The 22,903-nt window shown below is 40.2% G+C and overlaps 1 protein-coding gene across 6 annotated transcripts in view; it reads right to left on the bottom strand.

The window, feature by feature from the left end:
* Nucleotides 1-721: 721 nt before the first annotated feature.
* Nucleotides 722-22,903, bottom strand: part of ano1a (anoctamin 1, calcium activated chloride channel a) — an 83,714-nt gene continuing 61,532 nt past the window's right edge. For all 6 annotated transcript variants that reach the window (XM_034867741.1, XM_034867709.1, XM_034867723.1 and 3 more), the window contains 12 exons: nt 20,105-20,176; nt 18,909-18,998; nt 16,981-17,179; nt 15,283-15,394; nt 14,978-15,035; nt 13,441-13,541; nt 12,378-12,520; nt 9,765-9,917; nt 9,163-9,215; nt 7,554-7,738; nt 6,499-6,604; nt 722-3,882 (listed from right to left, as the gene is read on the bottom strand). In XM_034867741.1, coding sequence (XP_034723632.1) covers nt 3,643-3,882; nt 6,499-6,604; nt 7,554-7,738; nt 9,163-9,215; nt 9,765-9,917; nt 12,378-12,520; nt 13,441-13,541; nt 14,978-15,035; nt 15,283-15,394; nt 16,981-17,179; nt 18,909-18,998; nt 20,105-20,176 — 1,512 coding nt within the window. In that variant the 3' untranslated portion in view covers nt 722-3,642. The remainder of the gene's footprint in view (nt 3,883-6,498; nt 6,605-7,553; nt 7,739-9,162; nt 9,216-9,764; nt 9,918-12,377; nt 12,521-13,440; nt 13,542-14,977; nt 15,036-15,282; nt 15,395-16,980; nt 17,180-18,908; nt 18,999-20,104; nt 20,177-22,903) is intronic.

Raw genomic sequence — 22,903 nt, 5'->3', positions numbered from 1 at the left:
TTTCCAGTAGGGGGAGACTCCAAAAATATGTTTCTTTAGAAGTCTATGGGAAAATACTTTACATGCAGATGAACGGCTGCAGTACCCAGAGGTCTGCATTTACCAGCTGGTTATTCTCGCATTGCCAAACATGCTCAAAACATGATCTAGTTTATTGGCTTTTCGTTAAACCAATCCCAATCGTCTTGGGCAGTGCCAAGCGTCGGACAGAGCAACGGTTCCTCTGTAAAATAGCCTCGGGGAGGAACTTGTTTTGGTGGAACGTGTGTACTTTCAAAAGTTGTTTTAGTCGTGCAACAGAAAACTCAGATTGGACAGATAGTCTAGCTAGCTGTCTGGATTTACCCTGCAGAGATCTAAGTAGAAGGTAACCATAGTCCACAGAAATCCACCGGAGGTTAGAACACCAACACAAAAGAAGAGGAAGGTGACGGACATCCAGTTGAAATTCTGGCGGCACCGGAACTGTCCCCGGTGTGAAAATTGGACGATATAGACTACCAGCAGGTCAGCTGGATGACTTGGTTCAGAGGGGTTGGAAATCATCAACGTTCCCTTTTAGCATTAAGCCAATGCAACCATAAACAACCGTCTCCTCAAAAACCGTCAAGTCTGGTTGCAAAAAGACAAAACAGCGACACCCTTAATGCAAAAACTCAAAGCTTTAAAAACACAGTCCACAAACCACTGGGTGAATCGCTGATGCTAAGTCTATTCTTAGTATGTCTATGCAAGGAACTAACAGCACGCGCAGCCTGACCTTCAATGGAATCAGAGAAGCTTGGATCACAACACACACCGAGTGTGACTTCATTCTCTGCTCAGGCTGCCATTACTTTACATCAAAAATACTAGTTTGCTGCTATATTAATGTTCAGAATATCAAATACAGCCCCTTTAAATCAGGGGGAGTTGAATATATTTACAGCGGGAGGCAGGACTAGACACATGGATGAGTGTAGACTGTACTTGTTAAGCCTTATTTCAGTCCACCCTACATTTACGTTCTTCACTCCCACATGTGTTTTTGCAGTTTGATAAATAGAAAACAAATTATTATTATTTGTGCTTGATCAGTTAAAGAGTTGCATGTTAAGGAAATGCGGAGTGAATTTATTTGGTTAATATAAGGCGAGATTATAGTATAGTAACAGTGTTGCCTTTCTGGTTCAACTGTATCCCCTTAAAACTGCTAAATGGAAATCTTAAATGAGCCAGCAATAGTTAAAGGAGAATATAAGGCAGGGTATGAGTCAGTAAAGCAGTCGCTTTGCTCAACAACACTGGGGTGCCCATTCCAGGGTCATCGAGACGCTAAAAATTCCTACTTTGAGTCCTTTTAAATAAAGAGCTCACATTGCTAATAATATTGCAAAATTCCTCAATCTCATTTGTTCCAAGATGCGGTTTTCTGATGTTTTATATGCACTTCCTTCTACCACTACATGTGACTTCAAACACTAGTACATTAATTCAAATTTTTGTGCACAACCTTAAATCTACCAGCACACGTCATTAATTATTGAATAAACACAGCTGAGCATCTCTAACTATAGACAAAGGTGTGAATGGCATTTGTGGTTTTAATCAGTGAGACAAATGCATTTATTTGTCATCTTCTGGGCACTTTAAAACCGCATAGGCCGACATTTGGTGTTTCAAAAGTGACGGTTTTCATTTGGTCTGGAGAAACTCTGTAAAGGGCACCATCAGTAAAGGGCACTCTGCCCTGGACTGTCCATGATCCAAAAGACACCAAAGGAACAAGTGAGGCAAAAGACTGAATGCTGGACTCTCTTCTTGTGAACAGAGAGCTTCCTTGCAGATATTAAAACTTGCATTAAGTGATTTTGTGGCCGCTGTGGGGCAGCAGACGCGAGCTGAAAACCCAACACTGACATTACATCCCTTTCTAAGTTGATATGGGGAACTTTAGCACACAGTTGCATTTACAAGTCCAGCAGACATAAAGTAGCATTCATTTTGAGTCGTGTTAATTATAGCAGCTAATCATGAAAAAATATACACCAAACATAGATGTTATAATGTGTAGTGAAAAAGGCGTTGCTTGTAGTGACAAACCCACAGAGTGAGAGAATTCTCAACAGCCCCCTTTAGTCCTGCAGAGCCTTTTAGCATCTCGCAGCTCATTGTTTTGGTTTTACGGCCCACAAACTTCTTTGCATCGGCCTCGTTTCTAGCAGCAGGTGGATGTTTTCTCTGAGAAACCCACTCAGCACTGTACATCTGCTCGACATCACAGAGACGACAGACAAAGGAATCAGTTTAGCTTATGACAAGTTAAACAAAAAGCCTGAGAAACATACATTAGCTGCTTGAGCTAAAATGACGCGACTGACACACACAATGAATCCTAACGTTGCTCTGTGTTGGATGTGTAAATAATTGTTTGCCAATTGTCTTTTTATGACCACAATATGTCAGTGTTTATTTTTTTCAGCTTGGTCTGTTTCCCCCAAGCGGCAAATAAAATACATTTGGTTGATACAGTTTTAAGAAATAGAATGATTTGATGTAATAGCAAATTTGGCAAATGTATCTCTATACTCAATAGCAGAGTTTGGTAAGGTTTAACAGGACATTTACAGTAAGTATCCACAGCATGACATCACTTTGTGTTTTTTTGCTGTAAATCGTGTCAGTGGCAGATTTAAGAATTCCAGTTCACCGTAATTGATGATATGACCGGTGCTTTATTTTTATTTATGTTTTTAGGAATAATGCCACTGTGCATGGTTAGGCAGTTTGTTCATACTCAAAATGTAACAAATGTAAAAAACATATGAGCAAAATGGTGCTCATACAAGAGAATAGTACAAATCAACAGGCCACTGCACAAAACCTTGCTGTTCTTCTCCAAAAACCAAAGCACATGTGCTTGACCATGTTGCATATTCAAAAAAGTACATCAATAAATTCCTGCTTTTGTAAATAATTGTAAAAAAAAAAAAAAGAAAAGAAAGGAAAAGAAAGGCATATCTGAGCTTTACCCATTGATGGCAGGAGGGGGTTTTCACCAGTAAGACATCAGGAGGAAAGTCTTCCCAGCAGGACCCTTTGGACAGACACTGTCTTGAATACAAACGTTGCGTTCAGGTCCCGTGGGAGACGTGGCAGTTATGAACTGAATGCTTGACAATAGGAATCTTAAGAGGTTGCAGGTGGGGTTTGGCACTGTTTTCTTAGGCGTCCTGATTGATGAAGTCATTGACAAGAAATTTCCCCAGAGTCGAGTGAAGCTAATGGCTTGTTCCCTTCAAATTCCAGTACTGTACATCCAATAAATAATGTTTTGTCATGGGTGTTGTCTAACTATTTGCTGGATTTTTTGGTTAATGGCTGACCATGTCTGGCCTGCTGTAAAATTGTTCATCTTAACATGGGAAGATTTTTAAAAACAGGTAAACAATCAGTTTCTAAAAGGTGAAGGAATTCGGATGTAAATGCGTCAGAGTTTTGGTTTTAACCGTCAGGTCATTCTTGTAAATATTCCCAAACATTTAGCTGATTATTAAAAACTGATCATGTCTTAACTTCTAACCTTTACCAGCTAGCTGTATGCAGCTGATTCCATTACAGGCCGTTTGTAGTGCTGCGTTTCTTTTTTCCAGTAGCAGTTCATCAGCAGTTGGCGTGCGAGACTGGCCGTGAGCGGGTCCGCGGCGGACTCTGATCTGCTGATGAGGGGGAGTTGCAGTTGTCCTGGTTGTGGTTGTCCCGCGCTGCTTGCCTTTTGCCCTGCTCCTCCTTCATGAACAGCTCCACCATGAGGATCTTCTCCTTGTGGATCTGGAGGCTGATGTCCTTGGGGATGTCCGGGATCAGCCAGTCCACAAAGTCACTCATGAGCATCACCACGTTCTGCACAGGACAGAGGGGACACAGAGCAAGTGGGGAAACCTTAGAAAGGAACATCTCAGGGGGTTGTATTCGCTATAACAACCGCCTCGCTCTACATGAACCCGCTTCTCACACAGTTGCTTACCAAATAAATCATTTAACACTAAATGTTGATTAAAAAGGGAGTTTATGGGCGCTCTGGTAGCTCACCTGGTAGGGTTTGCGCCCCCATGTACCCCATCTACCTTACAGCAACTCTGTAACCTTAGCGCATGCAACCCTCCATCTGTCACTCAACACCACAGTATCTCTGTTTTAACGAAGTAGCAGACAGCAGAATGCCGTGGAAAGTCTCGTAGACTTCAATGATAGAAGCCAGCTCTAGCGGTTGGTAACAGCGAGTTCCACCGATCAGAGACAGCGCTGTTGTGCTTAAGGTTGTGTGTAGTGTAGTGTAGTACTTCTCCATAACATAATAAATACAACACATTTTTCTTAAAAGCTTAATATCATAGGGACTTCTAGCTTCTAAAGGGATATGAACCTTTGTTTCACAATCTCACAGCTCATGGTCAGTCTACCTTGGATGGTTTAGACATTATGGTTGATAATACAACACTGTGGATCTCTATAAGCATTATTTTTGTGTTTGAGAAAAAAAAAGTAATGAACTGAAAGCTTAACACAGTTAGCAAGCTAAATCCAGATACATTTAGGATCGACTTTGGACCTCCTGATTGGCCTAACTATGGAGGAGGGGATTGGGCAGTACCCATCTCCGGAGCAGCGGAGGTCTGCCGAGATCCTCAGGTGTTCGCTGCTCCGCTCTGTGCGCAGCTGCCACGGAAGGAAGCCACAACAACAAGCGCTATAAGTGCTGTCAGAGACCACTTCCCAACAGGGAACGGAAGGGGTTATTTCTGCTATATTCAAAGCCACCAGACTCTCTTTTACCTTGCCTGACACAAGAGTTGCTGGTCTACCGCTGCCTCAACTAAAGCAGATATAATACCAATACATAGTCCTGAGCTATTGCTTAAACATACACCAGAAACACACAAATCCATGTGGTTCCATGTAAATTCAGCATCATTTCATTTTGTTAAAACAAGCGCAATAAATAGCAAATAGGACTGATTCAAATACGCAGGTGGACATTTCATACTGGAGAACAATGTGAAATCAATCAAATCGTAAAAATTAAAAATGAATGGAAGAGAAGCAGAAAGCCTGTTCCTCTCAAAGAGTCACGTGCAAGTCGACACAGATTCATTCCTCATGTTTTTACTCAACAAATTACCTTACATTTCCCACAGAGGCGAAACATTCATCAAATATGTATGAGATGTTTGCACGTTTGTTTGCTTGGTTTGCATAAAATATGCATGGCAAAGTGAGAGACCTGCCTAAAAGAAACCATATCGAGGCATGCAGTATGTGTTCTTGGATCAGAGATGGGAAGTTATGAAGTACAAGTAGATTTTTCACATATTTTTACTTTACAATTGATTTTTTTGGCAACTTTTTACTTTTACTCCTTACATTTTAACACGGATATCGGTACTTTCTACTCCTTACATCTTTCAAAATTGGCTCGTTACTTTAGTTTTGTACTAAAGGTCGTCTATCAGGTATGATTGTGAGTGCATGATGGAGAATAGCGCGGACACGCGCATCACACCACGAGCGCACAGAGAAAAAAGTGAGAGAAAAGAAAAAGAGACTAGCTGTCCAAATAATAATCAGTTGAGATCGTGTGTCTTTGACAACTGTAAGTCATATAACTGATGTTGTCAGTTCATTTAAGCCTGTTGTTGTTTTGGTCTGTAGTTCTTGCAAATTTAAAAGTTAGCTTGTTTGTGTTCTTTAACTGTTACCTAGGTCACACCTGTTACCTAGGTTACACCTGGCTGTTGATTCGATGTAACGGCGATTGTTGAACATCCTTGCTCATTAAGATAATGTGATTAATAATTGGTTTATTGTTATTATTTACTAGCATATATGATTCCTGTGCATTGTGTACGGTAGCCTTTACAATGTTATATATTTCTTTGTCCACACAAACAGCCATAGCAGAGCTAGCCCCCCCATGTTTATACTGACATGCTTGATTGTAATAAAGCATTAACAGAGAGAAGTTGTTTTCGTCCGTGTTTTAGCAGACACACCTAGGCCGAAGTTGAAAACCAGAATCACTTTTAAATACAGTCCTAATGTAGTCCTCACTAAATTTAAATAATTTCACTGGAGTTAGTTATTATTTTTGTGTCATCAATACCAAATTCAATCTAATTAGATGGGAATATACACAGACTTCTCACAAAATCTCACCTGAATTCATATCTTGCTACTTGGTCAGAATCTTACTAACCTGGAGTCCTGGAGACAATAAATAAGCTATATGTTTTAGGCCTATTGCCAGGCAGCCATTTAAAATGTAGGTAATGACATGTAAAGAGTAAATTTCCAAGCTTCTACTTTGTTACTTTTACTTGAGTAAAGAAGTTAAATCAGTACTTCTACTTTTACCAGAGTATTTTTTAACACATTTATCTGTAGTTCTACTTGAGTACGGGAAGTGAGTACTTTTGCCATCTCTTGCTTGGATATTAATATCTGTGTGTTGTTCCAAACCTGAAAGCCAACAACGAAGGCGAGCCGAGCGGCCAGAACAACCCAGAACTCCTTGGAGAGTTCATATGGTGTGGTGGCCCAGGGAGGCTCTCTGTAGTCCTTATACCTGGAACAGAAGGACAAACCACTTATTTTAAAAACAAATTTTAAAAGAATTCATTTTATGCTTTAAACTGAATGCGATTTAAAGCCTAATGTTCAATCAAAGTAACAATTTGGGCAATATTGAAGTTAAACATCAACACAATTTGTCAATTTTCTCAACTACTCCCCATAAAAACGAAGATTATCTATATCACAAAAGGTAAAAACACAGATGACGACACAGAATGACGGTACATGCAATATAGGCTTATGATAGCTGACAGCTTGGCGAGTTTTGGCGTGAGAATGATCCATGTTTTTTAAAGATGATTTTTTGGGGCATTTTAGACCTTTCTTTACATAAGACAGCTGAAGCAATGAAAGGGGAGGGGGGGTGACATGCAGCGAAGGGCTGCAGGGCGGAGTCGAACCCACAGCAGGTGCGTCGAGGAGTAAACCTCTTTATATGGGCGACTGCTCCACCATGTGAGATACCCAGGCATCCAAGAATGATCCATTTTAATAGGGCAGTCGATCTGAATGCAATGATAAGGAGTTAAAGCAAATCCCTTTTAACACCCCGGTTAACGCACATGCATTCTGTGATTTGTAGTTTGGTAAACCAGGAAGCAAAGCAGGAGTAACGTGGCTGGCTAGCAGAAACAAAGTTAAATGAGCCAAAACTGATACAGAAAAGGGTCTTTTGGGGTTTCGAAGCCCTTTCAGATGGTTTTCTTCACAAGACTAAAGTTACGGTATTTGCATGCATTGTCGATGTGAATGGAGTAGTTGAGTTTCAAAACCCACTGCAAACTTGAAAAATATCCCCTTTAAAGTACATATTGAACAGATTTAATAAAGAGAGAATAATTTGCAGTTGATTGCAATTAAATATTTAAAAATTTATTTAAAAATAAATCAATGACACACCAGCAGAACTAAGTGCAGCCAGCTGTAAAGTGAATCCTTACCTGCATATTTCTACCTTGTAACCCAGGTGCATTGGCTGCAGAGGGTCTGTGCCCGGCTGGAAGTCACTGACGTTGAAGTAAGACAGAGTGTGATTAATGAAGCCGTGCATGGTGCCGTCATCGCTGAACATGTACTGGTAGACCAGCCGTGGGATGAAGTCGGAGGTGAAGGAGATGACAAACGCCTGCGGGACAGAGAACTGCGTGTCTGCTCAGTGTCTTCATGAAATCAAAAGACCAGGGTAAACTAATGCCTACTATACCCTAGAAGACTCTGACAAGACTGGTACTGTTTCCATGTACAAAGACAGTAAAGGCTAACATCTTACTACAATGACAGATTGTCTTTAGACGTGAGATGTGTCAGACTTTGGTCTTTTCAAAATTTGGAAAGCTCTTCTATCAGTGAAAGACAATTAAAACAAAACAAGACATCACATAAGGCATAACACTTTATTTATAAATTCATACATAAATAAATAAGAGTCGCACAAGAGAGGGGGTCAGTGATGAGCTAAAATTGCAAGTGCTTTCCATATTCCACTACCGAGACTTAAAACTTACGATACTAAAAAACACAATTGATTTTGTTGGAACATTAGAAGAGAGAAAGACTGATTAAGACTGGCTCGGACTGAGTTTTATGACCACTTTACACCAAGCGATTGAGACTACGGGAGGACACCCCAAATCTAGCCAAGACTCTCCTGATTTCGTTCCGATATTGGAAAGTCAGTGGAAAGAGTCCGCTTGAAAAGTTTGGTGTAAGGTCAGCATAAGACTCCTTTCTGATTTCTAGATGTACAGAATCAAAGCTCTCCATAAGGTGACACTATAGACTGTGTAGCTCTGACACTGACATTTTCATCCATTTTCATTTTGCAGACATGTCAGTATGGTGGCCGGCAGGGGCGAACGCCTTGCAACTTAAGAAAACACAAGCAAACTAAGAAAGCAGCATTCACACAAATACACACAACACATCCAAATACATAAACACACTGAAAATATAGAAATGATGCAAAAAGAAAAGCACAAAAAACATTGTTTCTATATTTACAGCGCATTTGTGTATTTGGTTGTGTTGTGTGCATTTGCAGCGCGTTTAGTAAATGCTGTGCATGTATTGTCAAATTAATGAAGATGTTTTCTTAATTTGCTCGCGTTTTGTCTTTTCGCATGTGTTTTCATAACTGTCCTGTTGTCCTTTCAAATGTCTATATTTGAAATATGGGTTTCTTTTTAACCAAATTACCACAAAAAATAGATTGGATTCCTTACAACAATCAATGCAAATACAATTGATCCCTTTCAATCCTGACTAAACTCATCTGTACGTTCCTCGGACCTTAACTACTGTATTAGTCAAAATAATTCATAATTTCTGCTTTTTTAATTCAAATTTTAGGTATAATTCAATGTAAATGAGCCAAAAGGTCATGTAAAACTAGTGGTAGTAAGGTGGTGTTAGTGAAAACTAAAATAAAAGTCGGAACTTTGACAATTTTGTCCCTTTTTTGACCCGGGACGACAACACAAGGGTTAAGTGGCAGGGCATTTGCCCCTGTTGGCCCCCGTATATTAGTGACTGTAAAGATACAAGACTTACATTAACGATGACTGCTACCTTGCTGAGGCCTCTCAACAGGTTGTACCAGATACCTGCAGCAGGACACAGGGACATGTCCACATGTCAACACTGTACACAGTAGGGTCACTGACCGCCAGTCACCACTAGATGGGACAAGCGCAGTGCTGGAAAGACTGAACTGTATGTGGAGTAGAAGGAAGTTTCTATTTGGTTCTGAGACTGATTTCGTACACACACACTCCATTAGTATTATTATTTGGGGCATGTCCACCTTTAATCATTAGGACAGCTTAGATATGAAGGGGAAGAGAGAGTGGGAAGACATGCCGGAAGTTGCCGCAGGTCGGATTCAGGACCCTGAGCCTCTGCATGGAATAGTAAACCTCTATATAAAACCTCTATATAACTTAATAATAAAAATAATTTATACTGTTTATTGATCTCCAGTGGGGAAATTATAATTTAATTAAAAGAATTAAAAGCGCTGTATAAATTCCATTTCTTCTTCTTGTGATTGCGTATCTCTTCTTCTTCTTGCATAGGCTTTTCTTTTAGATTTTTTATCCTATTGACGGTGATGTAGCTGAAATGTTATTTCAGTTGGGGTGGTGGACACCTACCAATGTCTTTGGCTTTGGCTGCAATCGGCCTGCGCAGCTCCATAACAAACTTCTTGGCATCCAGGCGAATCTCGATGATGTTGTTCAGTAGAGCGAAGAGCGGAGCCAGAGGGAAGGACGCCACAAACAGAGTCACCATCCCAAACTGGATGACTGGAGACACAGACGACAGAAGAAGTTAACAGAAGATACGATACAAAAACAAACTCGGACAGTTAACATGCAATAGCTTATAAAAATAATAGACTCAGTAATGGCACATTCTAAGGAAAGCTCATTGTGGGACTGGCTCTAGAAGCTGTAATTCTGCACCAAGGCAGAATTTTTGGAAAGAGACTTCAGATCCAGTATTAGGAGACCACTAAGGTCTATGTAAAAGAGACTTCAGATACAGTATAAGGGGACCACTAAGGTCTATATAAAAGCCTTCAAAGAGCACCATGTCATGGGACCTTAAAAAATGTGTGTATGCCAAGTCGCATAGGTTGTGTGGGTGTGTGGGTCACGCCTTTTTGTTTAAGATGTTTATGGCAGTGGGAATGAAGGCTAATTTGTACGTGTTTTTCTTCACGTGTACATGTTCAGCTGAGTTTCTTTAATGCTGATCTGTTGCAACAGATGGATGGAGTAGCGACCTTTAGAGCTCTACTGATGAGATTTGCAGATTGGAGTTCTGCTGCAATATAGGCTGAAATCTCAGGGAAATGAAAGCTACGTTCATTATTAATTTGTCATTCGTGAGCAGCAGAACAAACTTAAAATACAACATGTGACTATATTCACTTTTTAAAGTTGTTAAAATCCAGCCCACACAGAGCAACATTAGCATTCATTTGGAGTGTCTAGGATTATGATGAGAAATCCCCAGCAGCCAGATATTTCTATGCTTATCATAATTATATGGTTTTATGGGCTAATGAGGTTGTTCTGGCTCTGCCTTGGAGAGGCAATCAAGAAATTAAATAGGTACTGCAAAGAGAGAGATCTTGTGTTTGTTATGCCGGTAAATGACGCGGAAATTTTCTTTTATCTTTTAATTACTTTCAGGGAGATTTGTGTAGCAAGGTCCTACAGCCAGGGGCGTAGCACAAAAATTGGGGCCCTGTAGAAAGGTCTTTTCTATTGGGCCCCACCCCACCCCGCATCCGCATTTATTCATTCTAGCAACTTTTTGGGACCTCCTCACAAGAGGACACTGTAGGAAACTGCTGCTGCTGTAACAAGGGAATTTCTCCACTGTGGGATGAATAAAGTCTTATCTAATTTAATCTGATCTCATGCAGCTAACAGACAGTATGTACACTGAGTTGTCAGCATCATTTGTTGGATTTCAGGTTTGATTCATTGTTAATATAAATATATTGACGAGTTTAGCTTTAAGGTCTGTTATCTATGACATATTCATATTCATGATCATTTTGTTACTATCTATTACTGGCTGAAATAATGCAAACGGGAGTCAATACTCATCAGTTTAGAAGGTTAAATGATTATTATGGTAATATACTGTGATGGTCAACTGAAGCTTCATGAACCATTACTTGTATTAGGGGACGCAACTGCTTGGCACCATTGGTTTAAAGAAAATTCAGTGGGCTTCCAACCCTTTGTTGAACAGAAACCCCCATCTTCTGGGCTCAGGAAATAAAAACAATGCTTCACAAAGCTTCACTTGGACACACTCTACTGAAAACATGACCACGTAGTGGGGTCGGAAAATGAAGATAATGAATCACAAAGCTTCTCGAGGCTTCATTTGGCCATCACTGTACACCACTACGCACAGGGACCACTGTTTGTTACACCTGAGTGACATATGTGGCAATTACTACAATCAATGCCAAGTCTTTTGAGAAGGGATTTGTTGTGTCTTGCAGCTCTGTCTAAAGAAGAATATGGGAGCAGGGTTATATCATTGTTGGATAACCTTACACACACTACATTGTGCGCAATGTTCTTTGTTTTGATTACATCTCCTTTCCTCATAGAATGCATGGAATTGCTTAATAATAATGATCCAAAAAGAACAATTACACAACCGCAATAGCCACTAACTCGGACATTTAAATCTATTTATCTTCATTTGGCACACATACAGTATATAGACATGCACAGAAATCTCTGTAGCACATGAAGGATGATCTAATCAAGGTTTTCACATCACGTCTATGTGCTATGAAATGGGATTTCCTTTTCAACAAAGTGCACCTCAACATGGCCATTAGTTTGTATGTCAGCTCAGGGGAATGTTTTCGCTAGTTTGCTCTCTGAAGCGAATACATTGTGCTGGAAAGGGGCTGACATTTGCAATCTGTAAGGTCTGACATGAAGCAGGAGCAAAGAAACAGGAGAGGGTTTGTTGGCACATGGTGTGGACGCAGAGCATTTAAGGGATTATCTTGTAGTGCTTGCAGCCATTATGCATGTTAGTTTTGCCCTGACATGACGAGCTGTGCACCGGTTAGGGTATTGATATTAACACAGAGTGTTTCTAAGGGATCTACTTTGAATCAGGGTAGAAGACACCGCTCTAACAGAAGAGATCAGGACATTCAGCAAAACTGGGCCAAAGAAAAGCCAAAGAGCAGCAGTGTGTATGTAGTGTAGACTCACTCATCTCCATGTACTCGGGGCTTAGGCCGACGAAGGGACCCAGTATGTGGTCTTTCTCGTGGCGATGCAGAGACCTGTTCAGTTCCTCCTCTTGCTTTGAGTCCAAGTCAGACCTCTTCCTCCGGAGCAGCTTCTTCAGCTTCCTGAACATACCAACAGTCGAGTATGGAAATTACACATTAGGGGCCATATTTTAACGATGTAAGTGCACGACGTGAAGCGCCGAATTGTCTCTAAACTATATATATAGGACGTTTTCAAATCCACTTTTGCCAATTTGACAGTGAATGAATCATGTCATGATTAAATCTCCTTGGTTGTCTTAATACATCTAATGTTCCCCAGTAGACTACATGTTTTTTGTAATTTTAGTGGGGTTTTTCTTGATTTTTTTCCCCCAAATACAGAATACATACAATACAAACCATAACATTCAATTCCCACATTTTACATTTATTACATTTGTTTTAAAGTCAATTTGGGGTGCTTCATTATAAATCCTTCTATTGCTTCAATGTGTCCTCTTCTCAGTCATTAAATTATTGGTGGTTACATTCATTAGATATGTTTCATTGTCGGACTCAAGGTGCAAAATTAGCACCATCCACCACCACCCAAATGCTGGTGATGCTTGTGGCTCGTTGATTTGATTCAATCACCATCCCCAAAAAAAAAATGGTAATCTGTAAAATGGCTGGTGAAAATTGAACGTGTACTTGCCATTGACCCTGCTTGGACTGGGACACAGTTTAAAAGTGTGCCGAACATGTACTGAACGGTACATAAAGTACAACAAACCTACAAATTTCCATTACGATGTCCGGTAAGCAGTAAGCGAGACAGATAAAATTGCAGGGTGACAGAGTTCGGCTAGGTGTTGTCTAGTTCCCAGGTAAGTGTGTCTAAAAAACACATGCATTTAAATGATTCATCTCGGTCGCAAGTACAACTTAGTGGGTGTGAATAATTTGTTCTCTGGCTTGCTAAACCCACGTGTTATGATCAATGCTGCGGTTCAGCTAATGTGTGTAAGTGTCAGGGGAAGGGTATATTCTGCACTCACGGTATTCCAATCTCAAACAAGTTGTTCTGGATGAGCTGCTTGCCCAGCATAGTGATGCACAGCTGAATGCACAGCTCCATGAGGCAGCCGGCATGGGCACACTGTAGAGAGAGAGAGAGAGAGAGAGAGACAGAGAGACAGAGAGAGACAGAGAGAACAAGTGTACAAAAGTAAAGATCAAATTGAGGCAGAAGAGCATGGAAAGAAATAGGGAAGGAGGAAGGTATGTAGTGAGGAGTATGTAATATGGAAGAAGTAGTGCATAGTTTCTGTCTCCACCATGAGGAATTTAAAAAAATTACAATAACAAAGTTGGAGCATCCACATGATACAGCACCCCCACCCCCACCCCTCCTCCACACTGCTGCTAGTAGCTTGTGTCCCTTCAAATCAAGGACGACACAGATGACTAAAAAAACATGGTCTCTCATTAGAGGATAATAATCTTGTATGTCCTCTTTGTCTCCAAAGCAGAACACTGCTGTTTCACTCCAGCGCATGTACTACCAAATTAAAAGGTGCTTCATTAATGTCCATGTTCGAAAAAAAGGCCACTCACTGCATGTGCTCTTAAAAATTTAAATTTATTAAAATGCAAAACCAAATTAAAAGGTTGACATCTATGTTCAAGGAGTTACTCCATCCAAACCTATCTCCAAAAAATGCATACGATCAAATCCATCTGATCAGATGAACCCATGAAGGATCTGTGTAGGAGAGAGAACCATGTTCACCTTTAAAGGATAGGTCTGGTGATATTTTGTTTTCTTTAATGCTAACACATCTCATGTGCAGACTCAAACCAACAGTGAATGTATCTACTGTTGCTCTGGCTGACATTTTCCTTCATTGTCATGAATACTTTCACACACAGACACACCCACACACACACCCACACCCACACCCACACCCACACACACACACACACACACACACACACACACACACACAAAATAGGGTCCCTTGATCCCAGGGGTCCTTTAGGAGTTTCTAGGGGTCCCCGAGAAAAAAAGGGAAAAGCCACAGGCAAGGTAAGACGGTGAGTGGGAAACTTTTGAGACACAGATTAATGCAGTCTTTTCCTGGAATTTATTGACATATAAAAATATGGAATCACAACAGCAGCAACCTTTAAAGGTCCCATGACATGGTGCTCTTTGGATGCTTTTATATAAACCTTACTGGTTCCCTAATACCATATCTGAAGTCTCTTTGCCAAAATTCAACCTTGGTGCAGAATTACAGACACTAGAGCCAGTCTCCCAAGGGGCTTTCCTTAGTGTGTGCCATTTCTGAGTCTGTAGCTTTTGAGGAGGAGAGAGGGGGGGCAAGCTGGAGGCTGGGGGTGTGGCCTTGACCAACTGCAACTTTGCTCGTTTAAAAGCCATGATCTGTCTTTATCATGGGGAGGCCAAATTCTCTGGGCGGGCATTTACACCTATCACCATTTCTAGCCACTGGGGGAACACATATTGATGTTAAAAAAATGGGATCTGCCATGTGATCTTTAAGTGGCACAGTGTTTAGTGTGAATTACCTCTTCCATTCGGTACGATCCAATAACATACAAGTAGTTTCCAGGCCGCCCAACAAGCCTGCAAAACCAAACACAACCAACCCATGTTGTATGTGAGGTAAGGACAGCAGGTAGTTCACAGCATGATCACGTATATAGTCCAAACATACTCATGGTACCGTATTTTAAATGAAAGTGTCTAATCCAATGGCAGGTGAGTGCCGCAATAGATTCAAGCATTTTAAAACTAATTACCAACAGTAGAGTGATTTTAAGGATTTAACCAAAATGTACAAAAAGCCAGCAGTGAGAAGGTTTTGTCTTACCTGCCCCTGAAGAAAGCCAAGTAGACAATAGGTGTGAATGCATTGACAAACTTCAAGATAAAGGTTTTGAAGATGAGGCGGTCTTCAAAGCTCTTGTCTGTCTTTGGAACCTCTGAAAAAGTGTCACACACACACACACACACACACATTTATCCAGTGGCACCACTATTATATAAGGCTGTTGCAAATTCCAAACTGACAAAAAAGTGGCGTTGATGGGCTTTTATTTTTCTAGACGTTTGGTTGTTATTCCCTTCATCAGCTATTTATTATTTTACACTGCAGTGCATTTCTAAAGGCAAGTACGTGGCATTGTTTTTAAAGTAAAGTCGTGCTTCAAATTGTCATGGCATTTTCTTTATCCAGTTATCCATGTGTGGAGATAACGTGTGAAGCACGTAAAGTGAAGCATTTTCTGTATTTAAAGATGCCTCGAAGACGTGTTTCAAAGGTACACATGTATCAAATAATTGGAATAATGATTTGTGTCGGTTTTTTTCATAAAGGTTTCCCACAAAATTCATTAGATTACATCCATAGACTGTATAATATTAATGGAAAGAGCATCCGGTTTGGCGAAGTGCTACAAATGTGGAATAGCCTTAAACCCGCATTCTATCTGAATTCCAACAGGGGGCGACACATGCTGTTGCAAAAGAAAGTCGTTTTCTATAGAAGTCTATGACAAAGTGACCAATTTCTCACTTGATTTGTTGATTTATTTACTCAGTAAACATTTTCATAATGAGTGTATGGTCTTAATCACTTGTTTATCTTCTGCATCACAGAATGATCATTTATTGAATTATGGTCTCGTTGATTTTAAAATCGACGATGAAGCAGGGAGTTTTAGGGTGTGGCTATGATGTGATTGCCAGTGAAAGTGTCTAACGTAACGGAGGGTGTAAGTGCTCCTCTCTCACTCCTCTCTCTCTCGTCTAAAATCATCCCATCCACAACCAGGATGGCTGCGCCCGTAACGGCAAACTTGAAGACTCATATCAGAGCTTCACAAACCAATGGGTGACGTCACACATGCTCTGTCCATTAATATTAACAGTCTATGATTACATCTCTTCCTTCTCCCTTATTGAAAAATCCACAATCGATTAACTGCCGGTGTTAGAGTAGTTCTCCCCCTGAAGCACTTTGAGTGTCTGTGTGTGTCTGAGTGTATGATAAAGCACTATATAAATGTATTGTATTATTTTTTTATTTTTTTTAAATACATTTCATTGATCGCCAGTGGGAAAATGACAATTTACACTCTGTTAGATATCACTATACACACACATGCTCAGGACCTATAAATGCACAAATGGAGAGATGTCAGAGTAAGTGGACTGCCATTGCTGGACCAGTGTCCTGAGCGGTTGGAGGGGTTGGGGGGAGAACAGTGCCTTGCTCAAGAGCACCCTGGTAGTACTCAAGAGGAGAAGTGGCATCTCTCCAGCTACCGATCCACACTCTAAACTTTGGTCCGTGCAGGGACTTGAACCAGCGACCCTCCAGTTCCCGACCCTAGATACTGCCACTCCCCAAAAGATGTAATCTTTGTCTTAGAGAATCTGTCTACAATTTTTCCTTTTCCCACAAACACTTTTTCTTGTTATAATAATATACTAACAATAAAATACAGATATTTGGGTAGAGGACCATCCATGCCTTTAAGGGGATTAACAGTGAAATGAGCCTCACCCAGTGTGGTAAGCCAGCGCGCGATGGCGGCATAGACTTCATCTAAGATGATGATGACGACGAGGTTGATGATGGCGGCCGTGCCTTTGACAGTGGCTCGGATGTTGGACCGGGCAGAGTAGGTGCTCATGTGCAGGGCTGCTTTAATGCTAATCCGGTACAGAATGACCCCGAAGACTATGGCAAATGTCACCAGGATCTAAAAGGGGGAGACGAGGGAGGATCGTTGACAAAACAATTAAGGTGAAGAAGAAGATCAGAAAAAGATTCATTGCCAAGCAAGTCAAACTTAAAAGGAATTTTCCTTGGTCGAGACATGTACATATTGAAAGGAAATGAACTCTTCATTTATGATAAAAAAAAAACATTTTACTTCTTTTGTTGGAGCACAGTACTGTGTAAATTATATAGGTATCATAGATAGATAGATTCCTATCATTGAATTAAATGCCTTTATTTCCATTGTACTTTACAATACGGCGGAAATAGGAGCGCTACTCCATTGGGTACATACAATAAATACATTAAATAATTGTTACAGGACATATAAAACAGAATAAAAACGGTAAAAAAGCAACGATTAGGTAAGTGCAAGTATCAAAGTGCAGGAGGTGACTGGGTTTGTCCAACTACATTTTTTTAAGGAAACTATCGCATTTGGGAAGAAGCTATTTATAAATCTGGTGGTGCTATAGTGTATAGACCTATAACGCCTGCCAGAGGGTAACAGTTGAAACAGGTGGGGCCAGTATTGTCCTTGATGATGTTCTTGGCTCTTTAGAAAGTGTGGCTGAGTGCAATATCTGACAGGGAGGGGAGGGGTCAACCAATGATTTTTTTCTGCAACCTTTCAGTGGGTTCCTTTATTAGGCCCTAAGGTTTTTCTTAAACCCATATTTGCATTATGTTATGGTTTTGATATTTCTTCTTTTCTTATTGTATTTTACATGCACAAATAAAAAAAAGTACATTAAATATATATTAAAACCTGTTTTTCTGCCTATGGTGACGTTGCTGATCATAACATTAGATTTGGTTTATGAAAGACGCTAGGAAAGCTACACAGAAAAGAAGTACAGCAGAAAGGTCAGACAGGTCAGATCTTTAGATGTTACAGTTACAGGTTATCATGACAACAACACGTTGTGGCGAATCAAATCCACTGTTAGGAGGCTACATGGAAGGGATTTTTGTGATTCGATCTTTGGCTTCTTGCAAAACCCTAACGAGCCCTGACACATTTGGGTTTGGGTCACTTTTTGAACCAATTTGTTGTGTAACATTTTTGGCTTAGTTCAGATTCAGTTTTGGTCATAAGTTGTACCTCTCTCTCTCTCTCTCTCTCGCTGGCTGTTCCTATGGTCTGTGTCCATGTGTGTCATGTATTTCAAGTTGGACACGCAGTGGGCGGCCGCCAGTAGTGCCGTTAGGCCTGGGCGTCTGAGGCAAAGGCCTGGCTTTAAAAGACGTGTGTGAAGCCTATGTCACACATTAACATACTATTATACTATTTGTGATGCTTAAACAAAAGCTTTAATTTCTGAGTTCTTGACTCAATTGGTTGAGTGGTGCATAAATTAAAGGAGCTGAAAGGATTAGATTTCAGTGAAATTGTATTTTATATGTTTTTACATGACAAATATATTGATTGATCGATATTCACGCTCTGTCTGAAACACTTTGTTTTAGCATCTGTCTCTTTTAGGACATAGGAAGAGAGGCTGAATCTGAATGGCTTGTTGAATCCCAAATTTTCTGACAGCCAACAACAGCACACTGGTGTGACTTTTTTCACAGTTTGTAGGTTAGTAGGTACACCAGATACCCACATGTAGGTGCACGAGCACTGAAAAAGTGAAGTTTTCTTCATATGTCCCATTTAAAGAAGAGAAAAGTTAATGTGGAAGTAGCACGACAGGGAGACTCACCATGAAGACCATTGTCACCACAGTAGTCAGGTAAGCTGGCAGTCTGTCTGTACATGTCAGCTTCACCTTCCCCTTCTCACTTTCCTCTCTCTGAAACACACACACAAACACACACAGTTGTATAAAGGACATAAAGTACACAACATGTCTAAAACTTTGCACACAGCATCTGTTTGGACCTGTGTGTCATGTCTTTCTGTCAGCAGCAGCTCTTAAAAGGAGAATTCCAGCCAATTTTTATGTATGCAAATTGTTTTGATTGAAAAATCCCCGAATCAGTGCAGGCAACACAGAGCAGCTGCAGCTACGTGTAAACGCTTCCACTGAGCTAAAACAACAGTTATTGGGGCAAGTTTTAGAGTGCCTTTGTGCCTCTTCACAGACACACAATGAAATGAATATGTCTGTACAATATTAACAGGGCCTCAATATGTGGCTCTGTTCATGGTGATAGTGCATACCTCAATAGTGTATGAAATATGCAAGTACTGAAACTACTCGCATATTTATAGCAATCGAGATTAAAATAAAAATTGGCCGGAATTCTCCTTTAATGCGACACAGCATTAAGCATACAGCACACAGTACACAACGCGCACACACAGTACACAGCGTGCGTGCGCACACACACACACACACACACACACACACACACACACACACACACACACACACACACACACACACACACAGGCTGCAGTGGAGCAAAGCTAATTCTGCCCCGAGCTATCATGTCACATTCAAACCTACAGAGAATTAGGTCAGAAATCTCAGGCAAGTGTGTGTGTGTGTGTGTGTGTGTGTGTGTGTGTGTGTGTGTGTGTGTGTGTGTGTGTGTGTGTCAAAAAGACCTGACCTTGGTACAAGACAAAATTCAAAAGGCTTATAATAATAATAATCAAAAAGAACATGCTGTATTCTGAATTCAGCACTTTCTCTTCAGAATTCCTGCATGAGTCAGTGCTGCATGCTACCTTAAAGTTGTAAGCTGCTGACAGAAGAGGATCTATGTTTATTTTATTGTTATTGTTATGTATATTAAAGTAATTGATAATCTATTACCAAACAGGGCAACCCAGAGGCTTGATGCCCTGATGACGACTGAAAGATGACGTTTTCTGTTTTTTAAGACGACTCATCTGACTGGACAGTTATGGTTTAAACACACAAATAATATATCGGGAAATGGGTATTACCTTTGGGGTCGGTTGCTCCTTTCTTATCGTCTTTCGCATGACCCGGAACTCGTACTCGGCTCGGTTGTGGTCCTGGAAGAGTAATAAGTTTGGATGTTACACTCACTGATTCGTGATACCGGATGTGTTAGTAAGCAGTAAGTGTATACACGGCCGTAAACAGTAGTATAGAATTTCAGAATGGAGACATGAATCAAATGAACAGCCGTTTTTTGCATGAAGTTTTGAAAATGGTGTTAAAAAAAAAAAGAAATTAAAGTGCAAGAAAATAAAACAAGAAGTGCATAACCCACCATGAAAGGATTAAGTGGAGGACATAAAATAAAGCAAAATAGTTAAATGTTTGAAAAATTCCCAGTCAACTTTGAACTCATGTTACTCAAACTATAGTGCAGTTTCAGTTTTGTTGCTAACATGTTGGCCCAAGCTTTGCGATATCAAGGCTAACCGCTAAGCTAACTGCTATGTTCTGGCTATAGTGGACACACACAGGGACTCCAGTGGTGGAAGAAGTAATCACATCTTTTACTTAAGTAAAAGTACTAATACCACACTGTAAAAAATACTCCGTTGCAGGTAAAAGCCTTGCATTAAAAATGTTACATAAGTAAAAGTATGAAAGTATCATCAGGAAATTGTACTCAAAGTATTAAAAGTAAGAGTACTCAATGCAGAAAACTCTTTAGACCAAAAACTGGTCTAATCTTTTCAGACTTTTAGTCCATTATATTGTTGGCTAGTTTAATTCATAATAAAAATTTGATAAACTACATGTCTGATGTGCGTAATGTGTAAAGTAACTAGTAACTAAAGCTGTCCGATGAATGTAGTGGAGTAAAAAGTACAATATTCTCTCTGAAATTTAGCGGAGTAGAAGTAGAAAGTGATAATAAAACAAAGGACTCAGGTAAAGTTTAAGTACCTAAACATTTGTGCTTACAGTATGTGAGCAAATGTACTAAGTTAGATTCCACCACTGGTAATATCTAACTTCTGCCTGTAGTGGACACACATATCTATCTGCGGGTAAAAGAGAAACCATGTCCATTATGCCAATTTTTTTAATGAATGTGCCAAATCCATGTGTTCCATCTGATAAACAAAACTCCATGGTGTGGCGTGTCAAATTTGCACTGTCAAATAATCCTTTCATGGTAAGGAAAATAGCATTACCACTTAAAATCCATGTAATATGCAGTCAGATGTGAGTGTTTGTGTACCCATATCACAGTAATAGTAACACAGCCTGCAGTTAGCCAAGAGGAATGAAGAAGTGCTGTGAATAAAGAGGAAACTGTATTATTAGAACACAAAGCTGAGGGTTATACGGTCACTTTTGGCCTGAAGGTCCACGTGTCAAGCTAATGTACAGATGGATGGCTGGGGCTCATGGAGTTTTTGTTGGCAGTAATATTTAAAGGCATATTACTGCCAATCGGAAGGTTGGAGGTTCAATCCCTGGCCCTGCAGTTGAAGGTCAATAAAAGTCCTTGGGCAAGACACTGAACCCCAAGTTGCCCCGATGCTGCGCCATTGGAGTGTAAATGTGTTTGAGTGTCTATGTGTGTGTGTGTTTATCTGATGAGCATGTGCCTTGTGTGGCACCCTTGGCCAAATTGTATGAATGTGTGTGAACGCTGAATGGTTCCTGTACTATGTTAAAGCGCTTTAAGTAGTAGACTAGAAAAGCGCCATATAAGAACAGTCCATTTACATGGACAGACAGAGTGAAGACAGACAAAAAAAGCAGCATAGACAAAGAACAACCAACAATCTTGACTTGGGACTTTTTTTCGAGACTTTGACTACCTGAAATAAAAATTCACAATGACTTTTAACAATCCTCTCTACCCTTGCTGCTTATCTTCAACCTTTTGGCCACTTAGCTTCACTGTAACAAGTTGCGAATACAATATGGATATATTATCACCATATTAAGTTTACGTGGTGCAAGTGTTAAATTGTGCTATTCACAGATCAGCAGACACAGAGTTTTATTATTTGGAGTCATATTTGGCCATCTGTCTAATATTCACTGGGCTTCTAGTACTGGTTTGGGCTCCACTAACTCCTGAGACAAATATCTCTGTAGCTACTAAATGCTTGATGATGCGCATGGAGAGCGCTAAGACTGAACCAAGACAGTCAAGCTGTGGGCTGATAAAGCCAAACAATAAGCTGGAAGTAGAGCTGAGAGTAACTGCAGAGCCAGGTGATCTTTCTATGTGCTTCCATTGCTACAATCAACACCTTTCAAATTGCACAAACATTGCACCTCCCCAACTTTTTTTATTTTTTACAATTCAAGAGTGTACTTGAGTGTTCACTGATTCAACATGAAGGGGGAATGAGAACCAGCTGACCTGCGTATTTGATCTCTTTTGGTCCTGATCAAGGTTGTGTGAATTTTCGAGAAACCTATTTTCAGTTATTTGTACGGTGGCTCTAAAGAGCAACACACAACGACATTTTACAAAACACAACATTTCGATGAACACATTTCACAAACAACAACAGCAAAAATTAAAAAACACAACGACATTTCACAAACCATTTTCCGATTTGATACTCGCCAAATGCTGTTGTGTTTCGTACTTTTGCTGTTTTGTGAAATGTTGTTGTGTTCGGACAAATGTCGTGTTATATCTGTTAGGGCAACTGTCCATTTAAGACATCAAAATTGAAGACAATGTCTAGTCTCAAATATTGATATTGATATAATATAGATACAGTGGGTACGGAAAGTATTCAGACCCCTTTAAATTTTTCACTCTTTGTTTCATTGCAGCCTTTTTCCAA

Source organism: Etheostoma cragini, chromosome 1 (genome assembly GCF_013103735.1).
Source record: "Etheostoma cragini isolate CJK2018 chromosome 1, CSU_Ecrag_1.0, whole genome shotgun sequence".
Lineage (NCBI taxonomy): Eukaryota > Metazoa > Chordata > Actinopteri > Perciformes > Percidae > Etheostoma > Etheostoma cragini.
This window is presented reverse-complemented; position numbering and strand designations above follow the sequence as displayed.